This window comes from Ursus americanus, chromosome 32 (assembly GCF_024610735.1).
Source record: "Ursus americanus isolate L20-20 chromosome 32, mUrsAme1.1.p, whole genome shotgun sequence".
NCBI lineage: Eukaryota > Metazoa > Chordata > Mammalia > Carnivora > Ursidae > Ursus > Ursus americanus.
Genome location: NC_142158.1, coordinates 23,936,621 through 23,964,607, shown reverse-complemented (window position 1 = coordinate 23,964,607; position 27,987 = coordinate 23,936,621). Strand labels below are relative to the sequence as shown.

Here is a 27,987-nt window from a genome sequence, read left to right as displayed (position 1 = left end):
ATATTGATCCCTTTGAACTCCATGATGCCTTCCACTGTTTAATTATTATATAACCTTTTTCTGAAATTAATTATCCTTAAAACGGTACTTACTTAGAAATGTTCCCTATTAGGTTACAGGTGGCATTCTGCTCCCTCCCATCTTCCCTAAAAACAGACTAATTTTGGCTCTTTCTTATCTCCCCCGCCTTCGAATTCTCTATTCCTCTAACCAAACTGAAAAGAAGACAGGAATGATCATAAAAAGATGTTACTATATGCTGTTTCCACTAGCATATAATTTCTTAGAGAACAGTAACTTTTTTTTTTTTAAGATTTCATTTATTTATTTGGCAGAGAGAGAGCACAAGCAGGGGAGCAACAGAGGGAGAGGGAGGAGGAGTCTCCTTGCTGAGCCTGACGGATGCAGGACTTGATCCCAGGACCCTGGGATCACGACCTGAGCTGAAGGTAGACGCTTAACTGACTGAGCCACCCAGGCGCTCCGAGGACAGTAACCTTTTAACTTTATTATTGCTTTCCTTTTCCATCATGTTGTGGGCATTTACTTATTATTATCTGAAAATAACAAGGCCTGATATCTATTAATATTTATAGAATTCAAAGCACTGCCACAGGGTAGGCAATCAATCCACTTTTGTCAAATAGAATATTTCAATCACAGAATCTCAGAGACAACTGAGGTCCAGGGAACCTAAGTGATATACAGAAGGTCACAAAGTCTGTTACCGCAAATGCCAGAATGCTCTAATCTGGATCTCATGGTGCCCACCCAGCTTGTGCTTCTTCCCCCAGTCTATTCTACCTCTCACCAGTTTTATCAGAAGATGCCAACAGGGCCTAAAGTGAGACAAAATGACTCTAAAGTAGCATCGGTCTAAATACTTATAGAAGAACCATAAAATTCTCAGTGAGGGTAAATGTATTTACTATGGACAATAATCTTTTAACACCATATTTTGCTTTAGATGCTTTGACCTTTTCAGACTTCTTTACAAAGTGTACAGGGGAGGTCACCATTCTAGAAAAACTAAGGAAAAGCCTACAAAACGCAGAAACACATTCCCATGGGATGGGTCCTCTGGTCCTGAACAGATGATCGTAATACAGAAATCCACCCCCCCTCGCTTAGCCCCATACAGCGTGTACTGCATGATGAGGGCTAAAACAACGAACACAACAACAATTATTAGTACCAGGTCATCTTCAGAGCTTGCTCTTTCTAGATGCAACCAGATTTATGGGAAAGGGGAAACAATCCCTTGGTAGCTGTTTACAATGTTCCAGGAATAGTATCCGGTGGCTTACATATACTACCAATGGACTCCTTTCAACGATCCTGTGAGCTAGACATTAGTATTAAGCTCAGGAGTTGCATGGCGAGGGTAAATTGGCAAGTCCAGATGCAACTCAGGTCTGTCGGACCCCAGGGTCATGCTTCATCCATGAAGGAGGTAAGCTGGTCTTTTGCACTCAAGAGTTCCAGTACCTTTGTCGGTGCTCAAAGACCTCAAAGTGTCTGAAACATGATTACAACCTCTACCATCCACTGCTCCACTCTATAAAAATGGAAGCTGTTCTCTTCCTGCTTAATTTATTTTGGCTTATATCATCAGCAAAAACATTGCTAACCAAAGGACAAATTCATTGAAGAAGTCTTTTCGACCCTGAGCTTGGCATATCTTTAAGAGCTGACAAGTGATGAAGTGTAAAGCTATGCTCAGTAATGCAGCGGAAGTCACAAATGGTGATGGAAGACTTGCCTGATTTTCACTTGATGCAAAAATCCGAATCGACAGTCCTAACCCTTTGGCCTCATGCATGTGGCCATGCCTCTTCCTAGAAACCGGGGAGGACCAGTCCACAAGTGACCTCCTCATTTCAACCAGTTGCTGGGACAGCCCGGGGCGGAGAAGGGCTGCTGGTAGAACAGATGACAACATGTTTTCCAGGCTGGAGGGAGGGAGGAAGGGGGAGGGGAAAAGGCTGCCCCCCAGAATTTAAGCGGCGCTGCCCTTGTAGCAAGTAACAGGATAGTCAAGGAACTAACAAAAGGGTATTACTTTTCTTTGTTGAGGATAATGTTTCAAAATGCTATCCTTTCCAATAGACGTGCATTGAAGGAATGAAATCTGTGAAACGATCGTTTGCCCACTACTGCCATTTGCTGTGAAATCCTTTTCACTGTGGTGGTTTAAAGTCAACCTTATAATACACGCTCTGTAGAAAAACAAACAACAACAACAACAACAAGAAGCCAACTTCCTTTAAAAATTTCGAAGTATTAGCTAACACATCAGAAGCCAAATCTCTAAGCAACAGAATTTAAATTCTGGAATCTATGGTTCCTTCCTGGTCATCCATCCCAAACCCCAAGGATTTTTTTTTTTAAACAGCAGCAACCATGAATGGCTATGCTTATCAAGTATTAGAGTTCACTCCTGGTTGAGCGGGATGACACACAGCTGGCAGGGCCTTGACAAAGGCTAGCCTGCGTCACCCCATTATCAGTCAGATGGCTGTGCCCGCAGATCCTTCACATGCACCTGTCAGGCTCACGAGAGGCGTCGCTCATGTTTGGACACCAGAGTCCATCACCACAGTAAGTGAGAATACAGATAACAGGACCCTCTTTGTCACTATGCCCGACGCTTAATTAACATGCCCTGGCAATTTATTTTGAGGGGAAAGATAATACATAAATTCAAACACTCATGGAACTGGATGGCCAGATAAATATCACTTCTCATTTTTCCGTATGTGAAGTCATTGCTGCCGACTTTTTTTGGAGTGCTTAACAATTGTGTTGGAGAAAGGACATCAAATGATGCTTAGAAATGTGATACACATTTTCATTTCACACCCCATCAGCTTTTACAACTGTAGCTCAATGAAATGTAAGAGAGAGATTGGCAAACAGCCATATTTACACCAAGGTATAAAAGAGGGGTCAGGTTACTTTTTTATAGAAAGGAAAAAAAAATTGTTTAATTTTCACTCCACATGACTAAAGCAGATATTCAACGAACACCCTGGAGAAAGGCACCCTCACCACACACACTGACACGCTTTAGTGCCTGTCTAACCGTAGGCTTTTACTGTATTACCAACAGCTTTGTAAAGCAAGAAAACCTTCCTCTCCTCACCCCCTTCCACTCGGGGTCTCCTGACACAGAAACACACTGGATCAGATGGTCTTCAGTGTTCCATCTTCCCCCTGAAAATGATGCCTTTTGCCCTCCGCGTCTAGCCTAGAAGCAGCAATGGCTTATTCCCTCTACAGGCCGAGAAGCAAAGCTGAAGGCATCCGCAAACACGCATCTTTCTAATTCACATTCCAATCTGTCAGGAAGGAGTAGAGCCTCATGCATACATAAAAAGGGAACTGTAAACGATAACAGAAACACGGGCTGGAATCAGCTGCTGTTTTACCAGCAAGATAGAGAGAAAAGCGTCTTCTACTCACCTCCGTTAAACCTGAGACTTCTCCCTTTGCTAATGGTTTGTTGATGGACGGCGTGTATACTTTGGCATCTGATACTGGCTGCCCTTTCATAAAATGTTTGCCTGATTCATAAATGTCCACTTCGATCATTTTCCCCATGAATGTGGGGTTCTTTGGCACTAAAACCTTTAAAGAAAATTTCAGAAGGCTTAATTAAAAAAAAAATAAACTTTCAATTTTAGAACACAGTTTTAAATTATAGAATTACTGCAAAGAAAGGAGAGGATTCCTGGATACCTCATACCTGGTTTTCCTATTATGACTATCCTACCACGAGTACAATACATTTGTCACAATGAATGAACCAACACTCGTGTATTACTATTTACCAACATCCATCCTTTATTCAGACTTCCCCAGTTGCCCCCAAATATCTTTCCTTCTGTCCTGAGGTCCTATCCCGAGTAGGCTCCATCTTCCAGCTGCTCGAGGATCTGGAGATCTTGTAGGCAAGGAAGGCATTTGTGGGAGGAGCTCCCAGGCTGGAGACAATGCTCTTTCACTGCAGGACGCCTGCTGTCCTAAGGCATGTGGCAGGCAGACCCCAGAGAGCCCCCAGCAATCAGCCGGTCACTTTTGGACAGGCCTTTGATAGTCTGCTCCTGGCTGTCCCGTGCGGTGAAGAAAGCTGAGACAGCACTGATGAAAGCCTTATACTTTTAGTACCTGCCAAGTCAGCTGTCAGAATAATGGTTTGAGTAGACACTTCCAATAAAGGCCTGCATGTTTGTGCATACGAGCACGCGTGTGTGTGTGCGCGTGTGCGTGTGTAAGCGTGGGCTTGAGATTTGGGGCGGGGGGAGGGGGGAGGAAGAATATTTAAAGCGACCTTTTTGATTGCCCAAATGTTGGTGTTTGGAGCGAAGTGACTCCTTTAACGAACAGCTCCCGTTCACTTCTTTCGCCCTGTTATGAAATGCGTACGTTTGTCACGTCTACCTCCACATGGGCTCGGCGGCTCCGAAGGCTACTTGGGCTAGTTCACAGGAAACGGTCAGATGGTCTCTCTCCACTCGAGATTTCTGATAAAAGCACTTGTTTACCTCGAGCAAATGGCCCCTCCTCGGAGACCCGGAGGACGTTTGCACGCCGTGTGTCTCCCTCACACTCCCATTTCAGCGCCTCAGCCGCTGGCCACTCTTGTCAAGTTAGGATCCAAAACAAACAGACTAATGCCAATCCAGTAATACTTTGATATCTAGATACGATCTTCACTTCTGGAGCTCATCTCATTTAGAAAAATTATCACTCTGAAATCTTTGATAGGCTTTGTCGTAGAGACAAACAAGTCGGATGCGAGCCAGGGCCCCACAGCCGATTTCTCTGGGAGGCGAAGCCAGATCTTGGTCTTTCGGAGTTTGATTTTTTTATGACCACGGAGTCCACAGCCTCATCAAAGTATAGGAAAAAGGTCACCCGGGTGGTGAATTACTCACAGCAAGCACATGAACTAAAAGAGCTTTAGTATCAGAATATGAAAGCCCTTTTAAATCGGTTTTTATAAAACAAGAAAATCTCTAGAGTAAACTGTCCCTGGGAGATGTGGTACTATTCTGGGGAAAAATAACTCTCCTTGATCTGCTGCCTTGATCTGAATGAAGGGCTCAGTGTTTTTTTCCCCCTCCAGTTTTAATAATTGGAAAAAGCCCGACTGCTTTAAATTGGAGGAAACAGCTAATGAGGCATGCCATTGCCTTTAAAATGAAGGGGAAAAAAGTTCCCCGCTGAGGCAGAAACCCAGATGGCAGGGAAAAGAGAGGGAAGAGGCGACCAAAATACAATCGAGTTCCTCCCCAGGGCTGAGCAGGTTAGCCTGAATAGGAAAATGGCGCTCTGGAGCCAACTAATGAGATGGAAAATGGGGAACTCAGCTCCAGCATGGAATGTTGGGAACCCCTCCTCAACTGTAGTTTCTGCTGGGTACGGAATAGGGCATGTTTAGTCTGGGCCTTGAGAAGTTCCTCCCACATTTCCTGAGGACCCCGGGGCCCGGTTTTGGGATTATTCCCCGGGGAGCATCAGTGCGGGAAGTCTCTCCAGCCCTCTGACGTGGGCCGGGGGCTTCCCTTGCCCTCCCCTACCCTGACTTGCCCACACTGGCCTAAAGAGGCTTCCCGAGCTCTAATTTCAGCCATGATCCACAGAAAAATAATTTCACTTTTCATTTGATGAGAAAGGAACAAAAAAGCAGGAAAACACATTTGGTATTAAGTGACACGAAGAGAGTCCAGGAGTGACCGACGAAATCCCTATGGCCATGGGAGAGTTTCTGTGGAGGAAGGGAGAGCCCATCTCTTCCAGGGCCTTTTCCAGGGCCACGGCCCCTGGAGCAAGCCCTCTGTTTTCTTCAGTGGCTTCCGAACCACTCCCCTACCCGGGGAGAATCCCAAACGTTGAAAGAGAAGCCGGGCTGGCCAGTGGTGTGGCAAGGAAGGCCAGCTGATAAGGGAGGGCAAGGCGGCTGGCGAGTGCGGGGCCCTTCGCGCCGGCCCACGAAGAGGATTCTCAGAGTGAAGCTGCTTGGATCCTCTTGATGGTCTCCAGAGTTGGCCACATGGTTTGGGTTGAATCCATGGAATAGACTCTTTTCCCTTTGCCCCCAGCATTCTTATCAAGGTGGAAGTTGGAAAAAAAAAAAAATCCAACTAAACAAAACTAAAAAAAACAACCGACGGGCCGACCACCTGAGCGACCGCCGGGACAGTGAGAGGAAATCCCCGCCCTTCCACGCCGATGTCGCAGACATCCTTCCTGCCCCTGGACAGGGCTTTCCCCTCTCCTCGGCCAGGCTGGGGGCATTCTGGCAGCGATAACTGCCTGTTCTAAACTCCCAAAGCCTAAGGCTGGTCCCGGTCTATCAGATCAATGAGGACGAACACGCACTTACTCCTGTGTATAGGATGTTTGGTAGACTAAGCCACAGAGATAAGCCCCCTGTCCGTCTAGCTGGCTCGACGCTATAAAACAGCCTTGCTGCGACAAGACTCTACAACCTTCCCCTCCTTCAAGTTCCTTTTGCTTAAAGTGATTTACTCACAGCCCTTTCTCACTTCAGAGAAAGTGTAAGAACGAGGAAGTGTCTCTCACCTGCTCGTAGAATCGATTGTGGGCAACATAAAACTTGGAATCAAAAGATTCTTCTGTCACTAACACTTGTTGTCTTTCGCCAATCTGTGGAGAGAAGGGGAGAAAAAAAGGAAAGATAAGGGCAAACACCTAAGAATCCAAAACAAAATGCTGACCCAAAGAGTTCTGGATCAGTCAGCAGTGGCCTCTTGGATTTAAAGTAGACTCTCGATTGCTAGTTACTGAGCAGCTAATATAACAACCACTACTTCAAATTTCCTGAAAGACATTATTATCTACGCACTAATATAAAATGAGCATAGCATGAAATCTTATTTTCGTAATTACATAACTGTGAAACAAAACTTCTCTTCCTCCTTCAACATACGTAAGATAATTAAGGCTTCTAAGACATACAAAAATCTTCTAAGTATCACTTGGTTTCTTGAAGCAACGTTGCAAAACAAGCCAGAACAAGCTGCTTCTAATCCAAATTCAAGAAAATATTTTGGCAATAGGAAAGAGGAGTAATAAACATTAATTTGAGATATGAGGGATGTAACACTAAAGAAAATGCCTCAAAAACTAGTCATTAAGTCCTTGCATCTAAACATTTCACACATTGCATATAACTCTGAAATTACTGATTAATTCCTATAGCTATTTACTTACTATCTACATTTACTCTCTCATAAGCAACTGTGTCTTCTTTGTGGCAGCCATGACCCCGTATTCATTTTTTTTTTTTTTTTTAGAGGAAAGACAGCAGAGATACGGGACCGCTCATTCTCCACGGGATTGATCTAGGTTTATGATCTAAGTGTGCATGTTTAATAACCAAGAAGTTCAAATCAACCAAAACACGGGTTAAAGAAATGTGACTAGTCGACAAAATTCTACCATTTCCAAGTTTTGTCCACAGTGAAATGCAACATTTAAAGTACCAATTACTTCTTTTTAACAAGGTTGTCAAAATGTCTGATGTACTAGCAACTAGCTGTGCTGAATGATTGCGCCTAGAATTATTTTTGCCTTCGCTACGTGATAAATACAACTCTGTGTATTAAAGCACACCGACAAGAAGATTTCAAAAAAGTAGTCCCTATTCTCATATATAGGGACTTGTCACCATGTTCGGGCAGTTAGCATTTAGGAAACGTAAACAGAGCTGCACTTAACAGACCACCTAACAATTAAAAACAAAACAACACCAAACTCCCCGCTCCATCATACGATGCCAATACCTAAACACACCATGATTTACTATCTTTTTTACTATCTTGTTCAAAACGTAGCCCCCTTGGCCAAAGGTTGTAAGGTCTCTAGGATGATACTTATCAAAGACTTCCTTCACTACCTGAAAACTAATGAACGTTCCTGCAACATTCATCCCTTTTAAAAATCGAGTAGCAACCAAAGAAAGTCTCCCCAACTTCTCCTCTGAACGGGAACGACTCTGTTTATTTAAAAAGACTGATGAATATTGGTTTTTACTGAAGTATATTCTTCTGGAGGAAAACTTAGCATGTTTGTACACATGTCACAGTGTGAGTTGCTTATAACTTAGGATAAGTGTCTGTCGATGGTTCTTAAGGAAATCTGCAATTACACTTCATCTCACATTAAGTTTTCGGGAAATGAATCTAGCAACAATACGAGATGGTGGAGCCACTGAAAAGGCAGGCTGCTTCTTCCGTGTTGTTGGAATGAAAGTGGACAGCGGTAGTCAGCACTGGCCCTGGAGGTCGCAGCCGTGAGAGCTCGTGTAGACACAGAGTTCGAGAGCCTTGAGAAGGCTGTGCACTAGAGGGCGGGGCTCTTGATCAACCACCAGAGAACTATTTGTCAGTGAGCACTTAACTATTAATCTGCTGCAGGGATGCAGGAAAAGAGCTACGTGCAGTGATTTACGGTGGCAAACACCTCTCCCGTCACCTCTTCTGGCCCTTCAGCCAAGCACTCTGTCTCACTGTGAGGCTCTTAAAAGTTCCCCGAAAGACAGGAAGCCAAAAAGAGATATAAGGAAGCTGGGCCTTTGATCCAAAGCTGCGGCAATCTGTTCCAGTCCCCTTAAAACACCAAAAACAAATTAAAAATGCCCTCCTCAATATTTGTTTTAAAAGAGTGAAGTTGCAATGACGTGACTATCAAATACACCCTTTAAGAGAATCAACTATTTCCAGTAACCTTAGAAACACCGATGACATTAAGGAAGGGGGGGGTTCAATTAGAACTGGGTGGGGAGAGCAACTCTGCCTTGGTGATAGTGAGGAACCTCAGGGGCCAAGGGTTTGTGTCTAAGCCTCACATCTTTTTTTTTTTTAATATTTTTTTATTATATTATTTTAGTCACCATACAGTACATCCCTGGTTTCCGATGTAAAGTTCGATGATTCATTAGTTGCGTATAACACCCAGTGCACCATGCAATACGTGCCCTCCTTACTACCCATCACCGGTCTATCCCACTCCCCCGCCCCCCTCCCCTCTGAGGCCCTCAGTTTGTTTCTCATAGTCCATAGTCTCTCATGCTTCATTCCCCCTTCTGATTACCCCCCCTTTCTTTATCCCTTTCTTCTCCTACCAATCTTCCTAGTTCTTATGTTCCATAGATGAGAGAAATCATATGATAATTGTCTTTCTCTGCTTGACTTATTTCACTTAGCATTATCTCCTCCAGTGCCGTCCATGTTGCAGCAAATGTTAAGAACTCGTTCTTTCTGATAGCTGAGTAATATTCCATTGTATATATGGACCACAACTTCTTAATCCAGTCATCTGTTGAAGGGCATCTCGGCTCCTTCCACGATTTAGCTATTGTGGACAGAGCTGCTATGAACATTGGGGTGCATATGGCCCTTCTCTTCACTACGTCTGTATCTTTGGGGTAAATACCCAGTAGTATTTACATCTTTTTCTAAACGAGCCACCTCGTCCTATACTTTCCAACTATTTTCTCCCCGACCTCACAGGATAACCCAGCATGGTTAAGGACCCACATATAACAAACAAGATTTAGGGTAACCATCCTGATTTGCCTAAGAATGCCTCTGCTAACCAGCAAGGACATCCCGGTCTGGAAGCAGAAAGCAGGGCACCCGGAGAAAAAGGGCAAAGCTACAGGAACAACCACGGCCCAGCTATCTATTGTGCTAAAGGCAGAGAGAATCCACTAGTAGGGGTCAGTTTGTCTTACCAACAGAAAATGCTGGAAGAGTTTGCTATGTCTCATCTGATATTCTGTGACATCTACAGTCGTCGGACATTCTGATAGTCTTCTCTCAGAGGAGTACAAGGTGACATCACTGGCTTTAGACAAGCCCTTTGCAGAAGTCAACACAAAGATGGCTTGTGTAATTTAAGAAACGGACAAACTCCGAAGAATACGTAAGAGGCTGAAAATGAAGTGTTTCATAAAGATCGTGACCAGTAGCACAAATTAAGATGCTAGTGGAATTGTAAACCCAAAGAATGGTCTAGAGGCAGCTTCAAGAGAGCTGGAACATTCAAGGACAGGAGGGAAGGCGAGGCTTGGAGGGAGGACGGATGGTCAGAAGCAGGGGTGTGGAGTTCCAGCAGAACTCAAGGAGGGATATTTGAAAACACTGGCCACCACGTGTCTGAAGTGGATGCTAGGCGGGAGGACACAGGGTCTACTGAGTAGATTATTTTTAAGATAAAAGAGATGTGACTACTTTTTGGGGCTTCACATTCCTCATCACAAAAAGGGGAGGTCAATATAAATGGCAGGCCGTGGGAAGAGGAGAGTTGGGCTGAAGAGGAAGTGGGTTATAATATTTAAAGGACCTCTCAGTTCCAAAGTTCTAGGTCATCCTTCGCGGTAGATGGGTAGGCTCAGGACCGGTCTGCCCACAAGATTCCCAATGAAGGAAGTACGTACTCTAAATCCAGGCTCACTTTCCTTCAAGTTAATGGATGCTTCGAGCCCTCTGCAAATTACAGCTACTTTCCGGCTGTACTTAAAAGTAATGTGATCTCTAATACCCACCAAGGAAATATTTACAAAGTCTCTCAAAAAGCTGTCAAGCGACCTGAACCTAAAGAAACTTGTCAAAATCTTCCCAACAAAGCCCTTGTTTTAGAATCATAAAAAAGGCAACCCTTTTCTTTCTGACTTGTTTTACAGGTGTTTAATTTATAGTTGGTTAACTAAATGCTCATTTAATTTCTTCAACATTTTTGAAGGAACCTGGGATGGGGAGTTAAGAACTTCTGGGGGAAACTCCGTTTCCTTTTACGAAGTTTGACCTTTCGGACATTCGTCAGGACTTCTGCAACTGGCAGTTGGTCCTGATACCGCTCTCACAAGGTAGTCCTACTTCGTCATTTATTCATCAAAGGTCCACGGAGAAAGCTGTTTTTCCCAGGGCATGCAGAACTTCAGTTAGTCCATTTGAACCTAGCTTTAAAAAGATGTTCTATGAAGGGCACCTGGCTGACTCAGTTGGAAGAGCACGCCACTCTTGATCTTGGGGTCGTGGGTTCAAGGCCCACGCTGGGCGTAGAGTTTACTTAGATAAATGAAACTTAAAAAAAAAAAGGATGTTTTATGAAAAATGAATTATAAAAAGTCTTGTAAAACCATTCTTCTTCCATTTCACAGACTGCATCACCAAAGTGAGGCAAGGTGTAGAAAAAAGGGCTCACGAGATCCTGCATTACTGGTGACCTCATGGAGCTGGATACGAAAGAACGCACCTGGTACAATTTTCCAGGCCTTGTTGGAAAGACAGGACAAAGGGTCTCATGGTTAGTTATCTATTCATTTATCCATAAAGGCTGGAAATAAACGCACGAGTCCTGTACACAGACCAGGAAGTATGGCAATCTCAGATTTCACAGAGAGGAAACTGAGGCCCAGCAAGATGTGATTTGCTCAGAGGAACGGGTGGAAGGAAAAGGAGGAAGTCTTGGAGCCATTCCCACTACCTGGCGCCTCCTACTTAAGTGCTGACTGGAGAAGACGTACAACATCACAGATCTGAGTCTGCAGTGCATGACTTTTCCTCGAGTACAGAAACATCTGTGACAAACAAAAACGAATGTTTTTAAATTCAAGTTTTGGGTAGAATTTTCAGTACATTACATAATCAGCTAGCTGTGTTATTTGTGTTGCATCTATGCTTAAAATTTCCCAAGTGCCCAAAGTTGTGAGAAACATCAGTTCTAACCATATGGCCAAATAACACACATGAAACACTCCTGCATTAACAAAGCAGCGGTTTCCAGCAGGATTTGGTGGCTGAATGAATGCTCATTCGAGTACACTCTATTTCTGCATTTGTCCTCAGAAAGTTCCTACCTGGCTGTGTAAGGACGGGAAGAGAGACCCCGAGCAGAACTGCTTTAAGGCAGGCACACAACACAACACTAACCAAAGACATTCGAGTATGTGGGCCTTTACCTTTACCTCGGGAAGAAACGTTACTTGTATAAGACTCCTTGCGCTACAAGAAGTAGAACTCCTATATATGACTTTAAATATAAACTTCACACAAAGTTTATCTTTTATTAGTCCACCCCGCTCCCCACCCCACCACGTCTCACTTCTGTTTTATTTATACAGGGAGCTTGAGATAAGGCTTTGGAAAACAATTCCAATTCAATCTCTACTGGAGGGTTAGTTAGAAAGATCTCAGTATTTCCGTATAACAGCTTAGTGTCCAAAAAACATTCACAAAGGACAGATATATATTTGAGTACCTGTATAAGAGAAATATTTATTTCTTGCAACAGTTACAGGAAGGTAAAGAAATTATTTTGCTTTCCCTGAAGAGTTCCCAGAAATTAATTTTTCTGTCCAATTGTCTTAGAAAAAAAAAGGAGATTAAAACACATATATCAAAAGCTCTCATAATTATTTATATCATATTCCTAATAAACTTGAATATTATCTTCGTTTATCCTACAAAATATTCTGACATGCGATTTCTGCAGCTATGTTGTTGAAGGTTTCTTTTTCTTTTTTTTTTTATTGTTTTTCTTCGTTTTCTTGGTTTTTGTAGATAATAAAATACAATTTTTCTACCTGACTGGTTTCTGAATGCATGACTCTGGGAAATGTCAAATGTCTTTCTTTAGCTCCAGTCAAATTAGTTGTTTTTTTTTTTTCCCTAAGCTGCCTGGAACATGTTAAACACAAGGCTGTGACCTTAAACTCTGAAATAATATTTCTAGTGTCTGTGCGAATGCCTGCCCTCACATACACCTTTAGACTAATTACTGCAGTGTAATGTTGCCCGTGAACCACTGTAATTACACTTGGAGAAAAGTATGGTCTTGTTCTTTCCTAGCTAATGAAAATGATAACCTTTCCATTTTGATTCATCATTCACAACAGGCAGAGCATGCGATGCTGGGTCTGCAGGGTATACGGTAATTTTCCTGACTGTTTATGTACACTTCTGTTCTCCAGCCTTGCAGAAGCTGGGATGAAAGAACCACGCATACTAATGCTAAAAACAGTCAACAGTAATAATAGCAATAACATTAAAATTTAATATCATCCTTACTCGACAATTCCATTCTGTAATCAAAGGGCCATGACACAGGAATGTGTGTCAAAAATGATGATGGCGCAGAAAACAAGTAATGAGACTCAAAGTCCGTCGAATTCAAAATGCTCGCCCTCAGTTTGCTGGTCTACTTAAAGATTCTTGAGAGAGGATGGACGGTTGATTCTCAAAGGGGCTGATTCGTACCTGACTCTTAGACAATGGCTGAAAATACATTTTATTAGACTTTTGAAAAGGAATATCTTCTGGGTGAAAAAACCTATACTCTTTAGCTCTCCTTATTAACAGGACTAAATATATTCAAAAGGGAAAGACTGCACCTTTGAGGTAGAATAGCCATACCTTGAAGTAGTTGACCTATGCCTATCAGTTAATTGCCACGAGTCCCTTAGTGGCCCTACTGTTCCTTCCTCACATTTCAGAAGAAACATGAAGAAAATTGGGGGGTGGGGGGGGGGAGAAAGACTTTTTGCAAAAGCAGTGATGCAATATACAAAGACCAGATGCAAGGTATCTCTGGAATCAAAACACACTATGACATTTCTTCTAACAACAGCCCTGTGTCCTGTCTTCTTCAATCGCTGGCTGGTTTTCTTCCAGACATGTGCCCACTCCAGCAAGAGAAAAAGGAGAGAAAAGGGAGTCTCTTCTCACTTAGAGGTAAAATCCCATTCTTAATAACAGAGCTGTTTTCATCTGCTGGTTGAGAGCCAACAATAATAGTACAGTAACCGTGCTTTATTGATCTGGTCTGGTTAAAATAATTCTCAACAGCAAACAGATCACAAATGCCAACCCAATCCTTTTCAGCATTAGAAATGTATACCTGGGTGCTTACTGAACTGCCAATTCAAGAAACAGCCAAGTTTTAACCACTTGCCTGTACATTTTCAGTATTCTAGAACATTCTAAGGTGTTACCTACAAAACTTTTATGGAATTTTTTTTTAAAACTGTATTAAGAACACAGAAATGAGATCTATTCTCTTAACAAACCAAAATGAGTTGCCTTTTCTTTCTTTTTTTTTTTTTAAGATTTTATTTATTTGACAGAGAGAGACAGCCAGCGAAGAGAAGGAACACAAGCAGGGGGAGTGGGAGAGGAAGGAGCAGGCTCCTAGCGGAGGAGCCTGATGTGGGGCTCGATCCCAGAGCACCGGGACCACGTCCTGGGCCAAAGGCAGATGCTTAATGACTGCGCCACCCAGGCGCCCCATGAGTTGCCTCTTCTTATCACATGACCGACACAAGGTATTTTAAACCTGTTTTCCCCACACCAGGTAAGCTCAACAATGCCCAGGCAATGGAGCGAAGTGCTCAACATTCAAAGCTATCTCAAGTCCTAAGGCCAGATATAGCCAGTAATATCTATCCACGAGATCTTATTAATGGGATGACTAAAGGGGACCACTACGAGATACACGCGCGGAACCCTTTTTTATTTAAAGTTTGATTCCAAGATTTAATGATAATCTCCACGCCCTTCCACCTTCCAGATCTTTTCACATTGGTCTCTGCCAATCTTGACCCCGCATGTCTGGGCCACTCTTGTTTGATGGGCTTCTCTTAAAGGCACAGAAAGTGACCACACTTATAGCTCAGGACCATGGAATGGACAACCTTCCTGGAAAGTGTCTTTAGGATTTATGTTTCACTGATGACACAGTAAATTAGCTAGATTACAAAGAGAAAAAAAGAAAGAAGGAAGGCCATTGGGCTTTAGAGATTTGGTGTTTATGTGATTCTAGTAATGTGCAGTAATTACTTGCCAATCCCCCTCACATCTTTGCTCAAAAACCTCATTCCAAAAGTACGAAGCAAAGATTGCAGAGAGCCTAAACACTACCAAACGCTTTATTAAAACAGTACAAGCCTCAGAAGAATTCAAAGAAAGGTCCAGACATTGGGAGGAAGAAAGGTATGGGTATGGTATGCGGGACACCTTCCAGTTTTCCCTGTGGTGAAAGAAGGCTTCTTCTCAAATACTAAATTAGAGGGAAGGACGGATAAGTTCTAGTACACCCAGACTCTAGATGTGAATGAAATCATGAATTTCAGAGCTGGCATGGGTGGAACAATTAATAGATCATTTAGTCCAAATACATCATTTTATAGATGAGAAAACTAGGGCTCATTAGAGACTAAGTGTCATGGCCAAAGTCCTACAGCTCATAATATTTATCCATAACATGAAAAATGGATTTTATTCTGACAATTGTTTTTAGGGAAGTGAATTACTGAATTACACTAAACCCGCACCATCCCGGGCAGTGGCTACTGGCCCGAGGCTGTGGAGCCCTTAAAATGTGGCGAGTCCCAAGTGAGAGGTGCCATAAAACACACGCCAGTACAAAACACACACCGGATTTCAGAAACTTAACAAGAATAAAAGAATGTAAACTATTTCATGAATCTTATATTGACTACATGCTGAAATACTTTTGACATACTGAGTTAAATATATTATTAAAATAAACTTCACCTGTTGTTTTTTTTTCTTTCTTTTTTAGTGTTGCTACCCAGAAAACTTAATATAGTATCTGTGGTTCATAGGACATTTTTATTGGACAGGGCTGCTCTAAACCAGTAGTATCTAGTTTTTAAGGATTTCACAGAAATTCTCCATTTTACTGTTTCAGAAAGGACCATCCTGGTCATTTTTCAAAAAAACAATTTTTTTTTAACTCCCCACAAACACTCATAATTTTGGTAGTCACATAAATACAACAATTTAATTTTACGAAAGAACGCACACATAACTATAACTTATAAAGGTGGGAATGTTGAACTGGTAAATTCCTCTTTTTGACCTTTGCATTATTCTTGCTTCCGTTTTTCTGGTCCATCACAGTCTCCGCAAAAGCTTGTTGTTTTTAGAGAAATCCAGGCAACCAAGGGGAGGCCGTCTTAATTTTCCACTCTGTCCTTTTCCACTTTGTGTCAAACAAACAATGGTGTTTGGACGAAAAAGGCAGAGATCGAGCTATTCTCAAACTCATTTTTTAAAAAGCCAAAAATGAATGTCCCCCCCACACATACTGCCTTTGGTAAGAGACATCTTGTTGTTACCAACCCTGTTACCAAAGAACTCAGCATAGATGTGAGCAATAAATAACACATGCACTACACCCCACCATCTTTCAACCATTTGCCAGCCAGGATTGAGGCTGAGGGAAGCAGAAAGGATTAAACAGAAATCAAAGACAGCCAAGCTCTAATGGTGTCTAATTAGCATAACAAAAGACACTGCCACAATCTTTCAGCAGTGGGCAATACATCTCATTAAAGAAGACTGAGTAACAATTCTTCTCCCCGGCTCCCCCTCCCCCACACCCCCCCTTCCTGGCTTAGCTCCGGGAGACCCCGAGAGCTCGGCCCCAGCGGTTCGGCTTTCTTGGCGAGGCATTCAGGCTGCAGGGAAAGAGCCTCCTCGTATTACTGCGCACCTGCCTCTCAGTGATTTTTTTCTGATTTCCTCTCCTGCCGTGAAAATGTAGCTTCTTCAAGCACATACAAGTCCTGCTATGCAGTTTATAGGTATATAATACTGAGGAATGGAAATGAATAACCTAAAAAAATGAGACTAGTTCCCCCTAAAACGTCTTTATTTAAAGAAAACTGATCTATTTGTTTCTCTTCACCTAGTCTCTTTTCCCCTTTTAATATTACTTCACTGTCTCAGAGTTAATGAAGCTAAGCTGAAATTCTACCCAAGGTTACTGCAATCGGTAGTTAGCTGTGAGCATGGGCGCGTGCACACGCCTGCATACAGGGTCGGGGAATTTAAATGGGAGTGGTCTGGTTTTCCCCGTCCCTATTTCCTCTCGATGAAAGACCACTGAGAAAATATGTATAAACCAACCCGAAAAAACTGAGGTTACAGGTGAACACGGTAGCTACCGTTTTTATATGACATTTACACCAGAAATAAAAGATCCTACATAAACCAAGAACAAAAAAGTATCCTTCCACGGTGATCACCAAGAAAGATGAAAGCTTCCAGTAATCCTATGCACTCTCTGCTATCAAGCTACTGTGGGGGAAGGACTGAGCGGGGAGGACAGAGAAAACGACACAGTTACTCAATCCAAACAATGTCCAATTCTGAGCTGTATTTTTATCAGGAACACCTTTCAAAAAGGAATCTAGTTCTGAGGGCTGCTTTGATTTCTTTTTTAATGGCCTCTCTTGCCAAACACAATATTGTACAGTCTACTGAAACCTGAGCATTGCCAGGTCTGTGCGGGCCTCTAGGAAAAGCTGTTTACACATATGTAGATGATCGCTACCAAGACGACATAGCGGAAACCAAGCCAACCGGCCGAGTAGCTGAGAAAACCCCACTGAACCTATCTGGTCTGTTTGGATCTTCCGAACTGATGCGAAGTTACTGTATTGCAGGAACCGAGAGACCCTGAAGAGTCAAGCCATTAATAACAGCGCAGACTGCTGTTATTTAAATGTAAGACATTTTAATGCTACACGGTACTGCACGTGTCAGCGTACAGTTAAAATAAACCCCGGGAAAGCACTTAAATCCTAAGAGGCCTTTCTCTATGTGGTGATCTACTCAGCATTCACGAGCTGGTTTCCATCCTCCATCCTGCTGGTAGCGTAGATTTTTAAACATCCTCTCTCCCACTGAATTTCTCCTGTTTCAGAGATCGCGCTGTATTTTACTTTTCACTTGCCATTTCCACCTTAAGTGTTGCCTAAAAGGGCATATGCAAATGTAATGCATTATGAAGTCTATACTGCTTCACCTTTTAAAGCATAAGCACTGTGTATTTTAATCCCCAGTCGGTGACTAGATTTCTGCTAACAACCAGAGTCCCAGTCTAGGGCCCTGCATCTCACCAAACGTTTCTGGGTACCTTGGTACAATCTCCTTCCTTCCTTCTAAGACAGGCCCTAGCCAACAAGAGATGAGCTTGAGGAGTACTAATCGGGGCATCGGGACGCCTTCGGCTTCACCTCTGCTACTTACTAGCTGTTTGAGCAAATCATTTCCCTTGGGGGCCTCAGTTTCCCCATCTAAAAACAAAGCCGGGGGATTTAAAATCAGTGATCTGTAAGACCCTTTCTGGCTCACATACCCTGTGTTTCTAAATGAGGAGTTCCACGGAGAAGGCAGGACCCAAGGAGTCCCGATGCAGAGGGCCTGCGATGGACAGCAAGGTGTTTTTGGCAGTGGCTGTGGTGGCGGCATCGGGGGCAGGGGCAGGAGCACCCACAGCTGGGACCAGCGACCAGCCTTAGCATGACAGCGCGGACTGTCTCAACACCACTGCTCCTTCCTTTCTCTTCCAGAGTGGATACACAGTCTGGGCTTCGTGTTTGCCAAAGGAAAAGGGTGAATGAAGAATGAATGAACAGGAGTTAACAATCTGGGGATGCGGTTCACCTATGTGAAAGAAAAAATGAAGACCATCACCTGGCTCAAGCCTTGAGTTCTCAGATCAATAACCCAGCTTCTGAGAGTCGGTGTATATGCTGGAGAAGTTTGATTACTATTGGCAATACAGCTGATAGCATTCCTGCTACCGCCGGGAGTGAATTCGGAAATTTCCTGCATTTTCCATTTACTGTAAGAAGATAGCTCTGTGAGCTGAGACACGTTCCTAAGCTCACCATTACTACTAGAGATGTTGGTTCAAGCAGTTGGGAGACAGTTTTAATTTCAAGTAGAGAAGTGTCTTGAGGCTCTATCCAATTACTGCTTCAGAACAGGAATGACTTTTAGAAAGCGACACTTCAGATATACGACCGCTTAGAGTCTAGACTGTTGCCAAGCCTGCTAACGAGGTGGAGGCTACAGGCGAGTCAGGACCCCAGGCTTGAGCAGCACAGGTCGGCAGTCCTGCGGGGCCTCCTGCATCCCTCTGGAGCAGCCTTGCCTGAACAGCAGACATAATTCTTGGGGCTCCCTTTTCAAAGCCATGACTCAGAAGGATTTCAGAGAAGGAAGACAAAGCATATTTAATGGGGAGAGAGGCAGAAAACTGTCCAATACTGATAAATCTACAATTCATTTCTCAGGAGCTATTGGAAAGATGAATTATGCCGAGAGAGATCGTGAGCAGCCTCTCGTCATTTCTAAAACACGATCCGATGCCTGCCTGAAAGAGTTAAGGCTGTATAAATATTTATCATTCTTCTTTCAAAAGGATAAGAAAAATTCCTTTCGCATACATGAATTTCAGATTGCTAAGCAAACATTAGGATATGGTCAGAGGCCCATCATCTTAATGAGGATATGGTAATGATAATGTGTGGGTTTTTTTTTTTTTTTTTTTTTGGTATGGCTTGCTTATATGTGATCCAAAAAAACCTAGAGATTTTGATTTTATACTTAGGCATGCACAGACCTGAGAACAGTTAATGCTCTCAGAAGCATATGGATGGGATGACAGGAATACCATCAAGGGCTTACAGTGGGACCGGGGTGAAAGATTCATTAAAAGTGATAAATAGGATATGCTTTTCTTAATGTTTTGCAATTGCATATTCAATATAGCAGGCCAGTGACTACGCATTTTAACTGTCTTTATTTTTAAGAGAGCTGCCAGATTTTAATTACAGATTAAACAGTTATTTGCAAATGAGTACCTCTTCATTAACATATCAGAATCATAATAATAAACAATTCTCTGCTACAAAACAGCACACAGAACAGTGTGAAGTTTAAGAACAGTACATACATATGGCATTACAGCAGCGCCAAATAACCTCCTTGCCTCGGGCACGCCCATCAGTTAAAAAATTTTAAGGGAAATAAATGACCTTGGTGAAAGCTCACAAGATTCAAAATGTTATGAGGTTGGAGATTTTTTTTCTTTTATTTGCAGCCTTATCCACACCTGGGTCATATATGGCAAGTTCTCGATAATTATCTGTTGAATGAATGAATGAAAGAGCCAGCTCTCTTAAGGAGTATATAGTTATATTTTCGCAGCTATATGGTCATGCGCCGATACTTTTCTATAACATTGCTAAACGGCAAACAGATCATCTGTGAGGTTATTCTCAAAGGATTTAATTCTGTAATGTATTTGAAGGGCCATCGAAGAAATGCATTTTTCAGTTACCACCTTCATAACAAATAACAGCTGTAATAATCTTATTTCACATAGTGCCTCATTTGTTTCTCTTAAAGACTTGATTTTTTTAAGAGCAAAACTGAGAGGAGGGTAGGGGAGATTCCCCAGCATCTCTGACGTGCACGGCACCCCCCACCCCCACAACTGATGTGTCTTTGTAGATTTGCTGCCTAGAACGAGGGTACCACTCAGGGGAGGGGCAGCGATAACAGTCCCTTACTTCTCATCTTCACGTATACTTTTGTTGTTTCCAACTCATAAATGAAGAAACAGAGAAGTTAAGTAACTTGCTCAAGGCTACTCTGTGGAGCTACAGATCCTAGGAGCCACGCTTCCAGGTCCTGTGTTTTCCCAAGTACACAAGGCTACACTCTCTCTTTGCTACTTATTTTGTGTCCACAACAAAGCACACTTACCAAAAAAAAAAGAAAAAAAAAAGAAAAAAAGAGGCACTATAAATAAGCATACACAACAGAGTAAAGCAGAAAAAGACGAGAAATGGAAAAGTAATTTTTGCCATCATTCCATTCCCTCCATAGAGAAAGCTAGAACATAATCAAAATATTTTCTCAAAACAGTCACCAAGAGTTCCTTGTTTTGGTTACAACATATCAAATATAGAACTGTTAACGTCAAAAGGCCCACCAAGAAAACTGCATTTAAGGACGGACTTCAGCAAAATCTAAGATTCACTGGACTTTCACCAGTCAGCGACGAGAGACGTGGGGAAAAGGAAAGTCAGATCGGGGAGTTTCTCACATAGCAGATCATAAGCAGAAGACAAAACCACAAAAGGTTCTTCAGAAGATGTACTTGTTCCCCCCCTTTTTAGGGGACAGACAAGATGAGTACAAATTTTTTTTTTTTTTTTAGAGACACAGCCAGCCAGATAGGGAACACAAGCAGGGGGAGTGGGAGAGGAAGAAGCAGGCTCATAGCGGAGGAGCCCGATGTGGGGCTCGATCCCATAATGCCGGAATCACGCCCTGAGCTGAAGGCAGGCGCCCAATGACTGCGCTACCCAGGCGCCCCAAGATGAGTACAAATTAACAAGGCAAATCGGGCGCCCCACAGATCATTCACACCTAGGCAAAAATGTACTTGGGTAGAAGTTTAAAAATTCAAAATGTTAATCCAGTTTCCATTAAGAGTTATTTCAGACTGGCTGAGGGGTTCTAAAACCCCTGGAGCTGTAATAGAGGATTTTACCAAGCCCCCTGGTGAATTACTGTTGATAGCTTCTTTGGGATCACGAGGACAGGCAAGTGATATAAAACTTAAAGGTCTCAGATTTACTGTTTCAAATAATGGTGGTGGGGCTGGGGAGGGAGGGAGGAAGGACTCATGATAAAGTTCAAACAGGCGAGGACAATCTCATTCTACTACTTCTACTCACAACCATGATGATGGGCACAGATATCATCCCTACCACTCCTTCCGTTCCAGTGCTGAGATGCTTTCCCTTCTTTCTTCACCGAATACCCTCGCTCTATAGACTGGGAAACTAAGGCCCCCTGATGTGTTCTTGCTGAAGTCAGGGTTTATAATGGTGAAGCTGAACGATCTTTTTTTTGAATGTTCTAAGATTCAAAGCGATAGTAATCTATTACTTGGAGTACACATAAACATAATTATACAGCAAATGAAAATGTTGTATGAAGGTGAAAGTTAATAGCTTAGAATATTCTGTCATAAAAATTTTATTCCTAATTTTAAAAAAATATGAAGATATATTATAAATAAATGATGATTTTCAAATTCTGCAGCTTGCCAGAAAGCTAGTAGGCCAAAAAAAAAAAAAAAAAGAAAAGAAAGAAAGAAAAATTACATGGATTTAATGCTAATTATTCACCCCCTCGACCCCCATCGCAGCATTTCCTAGGAAACACAGAGGAAACGCCCCCGATGAACTACTTGCTTGCCCCTAAGTGAGCATCTTCACCTTCAGCACCTGACTTTGCTGAGCATTAGTCCTGAGGTTACATAAGGCCCGGGCTGATAAATGAAGGACGCATCTCATTATTAAGAAGCAAACCCATGATAATGAATTGTTGATTCGGGGCCATTCGTTTTATAAGCCTCTTTCAGGTAATGTTTCTATTCTCTTCTCATTGTCCCTCATTCTCCTCACTGCCCTCTGCTTCCTCATCACCTCCCCACCAACCAATGCAAGCTCTCTGCACCCTCTTCTCTCTCGGAAAATCCCAGACCTTCTTTGCAAAGGTATTTTGGTCTTCCCTCGCCCGGAGAAGAGGTAAGGGAAGACCAGCGGTGCCAGGCTCATGGCAGAGACATTACCTCCCTTCTAATGAGTCTATCAATGGCTGTTGCCCTCGGTTAAAAGGTAACAGGGATCCTGGCAAATGAGAGTTTTTGAACTTGTAACACAACCGTGGCGGTAATCCTGTCACAATTTTAGAGTTGACACGTTTGGTTAAAAATAATAATAATATTAAGAGGAATCCAGCAGGCTGAAATCCCAGCAGGCTGGAATCATTCCCTAGGCTGTGTGCTGGGCTCGTTGGCAAGGAAGGTGCTATACAAAGAACATGGCGAGCACACAGCCTGGACACTGGCTCTCGGGTGTGGTGAGTCCTCCTGGGTCCCCGGTCAGAGGCGAGTACAGCTGGCTCACTGAACACAGGAGAGCAGGCGCCACCCCTTGGGACACTGACAACTGCCACAGGAACACAGGGCGTCGGAGATACCACTGCAGAGGCCCGGGGACTGTCCATGCAGCTAAGTTATCATCTGGCAACTTCCCTCAGCACCATTTTCCATCAAATTAATTCCTTTCACAATGACTTTAATAAGATCATCTTTCATAACGTGATCCCTTCTTTCCTCCAATTGAAAGGCCTTATGTGCAAGTTAAAATTAAAATTAAAAACAAGTTTCTTAAAAAAAAAAAAGAAAAAGGTAAAAAAATAGGGCCTTCCCTTCATTATCTGAGTTTGGAATTACACAGGGCACACATCGTATTAACAGCACGCCCAAGTTCTGGCCACAGATGTATCAGTGGGATTACCACATAAATGGTGAAGCATTTACAGAGAGACAGGGAGCACTGGCTTTGTGAAGTAATTTTGTTTTATAAAGATCCTTAAAATACAGCCCCTGCCATGTAGCTTAGAATGATGGTAAGAAATTTAATTTCATGACTGTTTCCTTTTCTCTCCCGCCTTACCCTCTCCCCAGTTCACCGTCCTTGCCTTGGACACTATATGATTGCCTCTTGAATCTCCACTTCTCATCACTGCCCAATGCTTCCAACATTGGCTGCTACTTTCTTTTTTAAGTCGTGTTTTCCTTTTTAGCTGACTGACCAAAGCATCAAGGGGTGATAAAACAGGTCGAGTTCAAGTGAGATTCTGACTTTCGTTTGGACGAGTGATTCATCTTTGCCATCCATAAAATGGGGAAAGCTTGAATCTAACTACCTTTGAGTTAGAAAGCACAGGAAAACATCAGTGAAAACACAACAGAATATAAATTTCACTTCTACTGATTTATTCAACATTTCTGGATAGGTTGTTCGGCTTTGAGAACATTTTTATCAAAAATAAACTATTTCTCTATGTGTTTGCTTTCATTATCTTTTTGGGAAATCATCAAATAGGATCAGTAAGTGATGATTCTTCAATTTCCTTACAGAACAAATGTTTGAATAGATACAGTAGTCATTTTTGAGATAATGTATCTCCCTGCTACTAAAAAAAAAATAAGATCAGATGAAAACCTTAAATATTACCTAGCCAGGTTAAAGATCCTATCACACTCTTGAAATCAAGCCTTTGGTTTTATAAATAAAGTGTTCTGGTTTTGTTCAAAACACCTACTTTTTCTCATGTAACCTTTTTGGTAGTTAATGAAAAGAGGGTAGGAAAAAAAAAATCACATAGTTTCCAAACAGAATTAGGCAGTTAAATCCAATCTATGAAAAATTCATAATCATTACAAACTAGAACAGCTTTTCCTTGTATTTGATAACAGGCATGCCCTCTACAAAATGAAGTGTGTGTGGAGGTGGGGGGAGGGTGATGTTCACTTTATCAAAACTATAATTATCATGATATATAAAAACGAAGTATCATAAAAATGGAATTAACCAGTGTATTAAAGTGGGGGGGGGGAACCCTTCTAAAGTAAAAGGGAATAGGCCTAGCTTTAACAACAATGCAGTATTTTATAGATTTGCATTCTGTTCAAGCCTGCTTAAATTAACTGAGAATACCCAAAGTCTAAAATAGCATATTTCAGTATGATTTTAATTTAAGAAGGAGAAGCCTTGCTTACATCAATAATTCAAATGAACAGCAGAGTTGTGGGTTTTAAAATCGTAATTCTTCTCTAATAGGCAGGGGATGGTGAGGATTGCTTTTCTAAAATGAACCTCATCCTGTGGAGACATCTTCAGACTACAGGGACAAGGGGATCCTGTGCTCCCTAAGATGGCACATTCTAGCACATACGTGTCACCCTTCGTTCCTTTATAGGTGGCTACCTGTACACGTGAATTCAAAGCAATATTTTTGACTCCTTTACGTAGACTGTAATTTACAAAACACCCGCAAGGGGATCAAACGTTTCACCACTGGGGAGACGAGCTGTGTGTTCAGCAAACCCACGTGCCTTACTCACACAACACTTAGAGAACGGCGTTTCATTTCTTTGTGTTTTGCTATTTGGCCCTGCAACAGCCACGCTAAATTAATCAGCATGAACACTCGTAAACAATCTATGGCTTTCGGCTGGTTAAGGTACAGAAAAAGGTTATTTTCCTTCAGCTGTATACTCACAAGAAAAATCAAAACCAAAGCTTTCAGACTTTCATGCTTCTTTTATCACATAGTCTTAAATAAAATAAATGTCTATTCCATCTGAAGATGTTTGCTAGGAAACAATCTTTGTTTTGTTTTTTTCCTTAACAAATACCTATAGCAAGCACTTTACAAATGTTAGCTAGTTCAATGCTCGAAATACCCTCATGCTGCAGGGACTTCCTCATATGGCATCTGAAGCCCAAAGGCACCAAGTCCCTTGCTGGTAAGTGACAGGCACAGGCTGTGTTCAAACCTGGAGGTCTGGCTCCAGAGTCTGAGCTCATAACTACCATGTTTTGTTACCTCTTCAATTTTTTTTTTTTTAAAGAGTGAAAGTAGGCAGAGGGAGAGAGAGGAAATCTTTTTTTTTTTTTTTTTAGATTTTATTTATTTATTTGACAGAGAGAGAGACAGCCAGCGAGAGAGGGAACACAAGCAGGGGGAGTGGGAGAGGAAGAGGCAAGCTCCCAGCAGAGGAGCCTGATGTGGGGCTCGATCCCAGAATGCCGGGATCACGCCCTGAGCCAAAGGCAGACGCTTAACGACTGAGCCACCCAGGCGCCCCGAGAGAGGAAATCTTAAGCAGGCTCCACATCCAGTGTGGAGTCCAACACAGGGCTCGATCTCACGACCCTGAGATCATGACCTGAGCCTAAATCAAGTGTCGGACGCCTAACTGACTAAGCCACCCAGGTGCTGCTCTGCTACCTCTTCAATTTTACAGTCAAGTTACAATTTTAAAATGATTTTACCGATGCTTAATTAATCCTGGGGAGCTGGTAACTACAATGTGGCCTGCTCTGGAATTAAAATGGTCCCTTTCTTATTAAAAGGCCTTTGCTGAACCAACATAGAATATTCACAACCTTAGGAGATAAAAGTCAAATGATGGCTTTAAAGTCACCAAGGGATCAAAATGACGATGCAGCTCAAGTGGTGACTTTAATGCTCATTTATTTAGTAGTAATTTAAATAGGTCTGGTTTTTTTTTTTAAATGGATAATCAGTGTACAATAAAAGATACATATAACCATGCACCCTTTGGAAATGAAAATAACAGATTCAATCTTTGAAGGTAAAAGTGAAAGCTAATTATACCCTAAACCTAAGCTCTATGGTCACTGCAGCTGAGCACTGAATTTGTCTCTGAGCTTCCTGACAATCAAAACCAAAACACTAGCATGCTCACCGACATGAGCTCCACTGTTTCCAAACAGGGGGGCGGTGGCCTCATTTGGAAAGCAAACTTAATAAAACCAAATCATTTATACTTTTAACCTATCGGTAAATAGATTTTATAACCGGGAAACCTCTTTTATGTATTCCGTGTGTATTCTCTGTATTCCTTGACTAGGAAAGTACTTCGTACAAAGGAGCTGCGCCACAAAAGCACATTAAATAGAAGACAAAAATGTACTGCAACATGAGAATATTTTTGGCTGTGTGACAACAGTTTCAGCTCTGCCATATCATGGGGCCACTATTACTGTGTGACTAGATTAACAGCCTTGTAATGGGAACTTGGCCTCTATCTTATAGCTCTCTGATCCATTCCCCATAATCCACCTAGAGAGATATTTTAAACACTCAAGTCTGGTCGTGTCGCGTCTCCACTTAAAATGCTACAATGGCTCCTCATTGCTCTTGGGAGAAAGTTACCACGTAAAGCCCTACTTAATTTTTTTTTTTTTAAATTAGTGCACAGGAGGCCATATAATGAAGATGTCATAATTTATTTAACTACTTTCCTATTAATAGACGTTTGGCTTGTTTCCAATTTTTGGCTATTACCAGCAACAACACATGCCTCCTTGGACACACGGGTGAGCGTTTCTGTAGAGGTGGGATTACTAGGTGGAAAGAAGAATATTTAAACTGACGATTTTCATATATACAACTAAACTGGCCTGCAGATGGCTTTGTCAATTTCTACGTTCCCACTCTGTATAGACGGGCTTCCTTTCCCAACCCCAGCACATTGTCTATTATCAATTAAATGAAAAAAACCAACTTTGCCTGCATAAAAGGCAAACAAATACTTTTGTTGTGATTTTCATTTTCCTAGTTGCCAGTGAGATAGAACGAACACCTTTCATATGTATTCTTGAACTCCTCACCCATTTTTCTGTTGAGCTATAATTACTGAATTACAATTACTGCATATATTTTTTTCCTGGTTTGTTGCTTATCTTTTAACTTTCAAACAATTTTTAAATTTTAATTGAAGGATAGTTGACATACGATATTATATTAGTTTCAGGCGTACAGCACAGTGATTTGGCAGTTATGTACATTACGACATGCATACCATGATTAAGTGTAGTTACCATCTGTCTCCACCACTTATCTTTAATCATGTCATTCATTATATAGGAGCATTTGCTGCTTTGTAGGTAAAATTTATGAAGAAACCCTGGTGGGCCTTGATTAAAATTATATTGGCTCTATAGAATAATACGGGGAGAGTTGACATTACATTATTTTAAATTGCCCTATCCAGGAATGTGCTGTTTCATAACTTAAATATTATTTTATATTTTTGAGGTAATTTTGTGAAACTTGAATAAAATATATTCTATATTCTTTGAAACAACATTAGTTTTCATCATGAAGATCCTGTACATTCCTTGTTAGGTTCCTACATTTCTGTAGGAAATTATGCATTTGCTTAGTTTTTTTTGGGAATGAGGTCTTTTTCTATTACATCTATCTACCTATCTACCTATTTTTCTTAAAACTTGTTTACTTTAAATATCTCTAAGGCAGGCAAACAAATGTATCATGTATTAAAGAATCAGTGAGTGATGGTGGAAGACAGCCAAGTTAGAAATGCTTTTGATTTTTTGATTACTAAAGCATTATACTGACGAGGAAAGAAGGGAAACTAGAGTTAAGAAAAACTAATTTATAATTTTGATTTTAAAAATTCCAGAAAATGACAGTGTCTATTTTTTAGAGA

At 41.9% G+C, this 27,987-nt stretch overlaps 1 protein-coding gene across 5 annotated transcripts in view; it reads right to left on the bottom strand.

Moving 5' to 3' along the window:
- CDKAL1 (CDKAL1 threonylcarbamoyladenosine tRNA methylthiotransferase) overlaps nt 1-27,987 on the bottom strand; it is a 673,848-nt gene that overhangs the window by 82,435 nt on the left and 563,426 nt on the right. For all 5 annotated transcript variants that reach the window (XR_015722607.1, XR_006779269.2, XM_087858100.1 and 2 more), the window contains 2 exons: nt 6,592-6,675; nt 3,466-3,630 (listed from right to left, as the gene is read on the bottom strand). Coding sequence is in view for 3 of the 5 variants with exons in the window: in XM_087858100.1 (XP_087714226.1) it covers nt 3,466-3,630; nt 6,592-6,675 (249 nt within the window). In the remaining 2 variants the exon portion in view is untranslated. The remainder of the gene's footprint in view (nt 1-3,465; nt 3,631-6,591; nt 6,676-27,987) is intronic.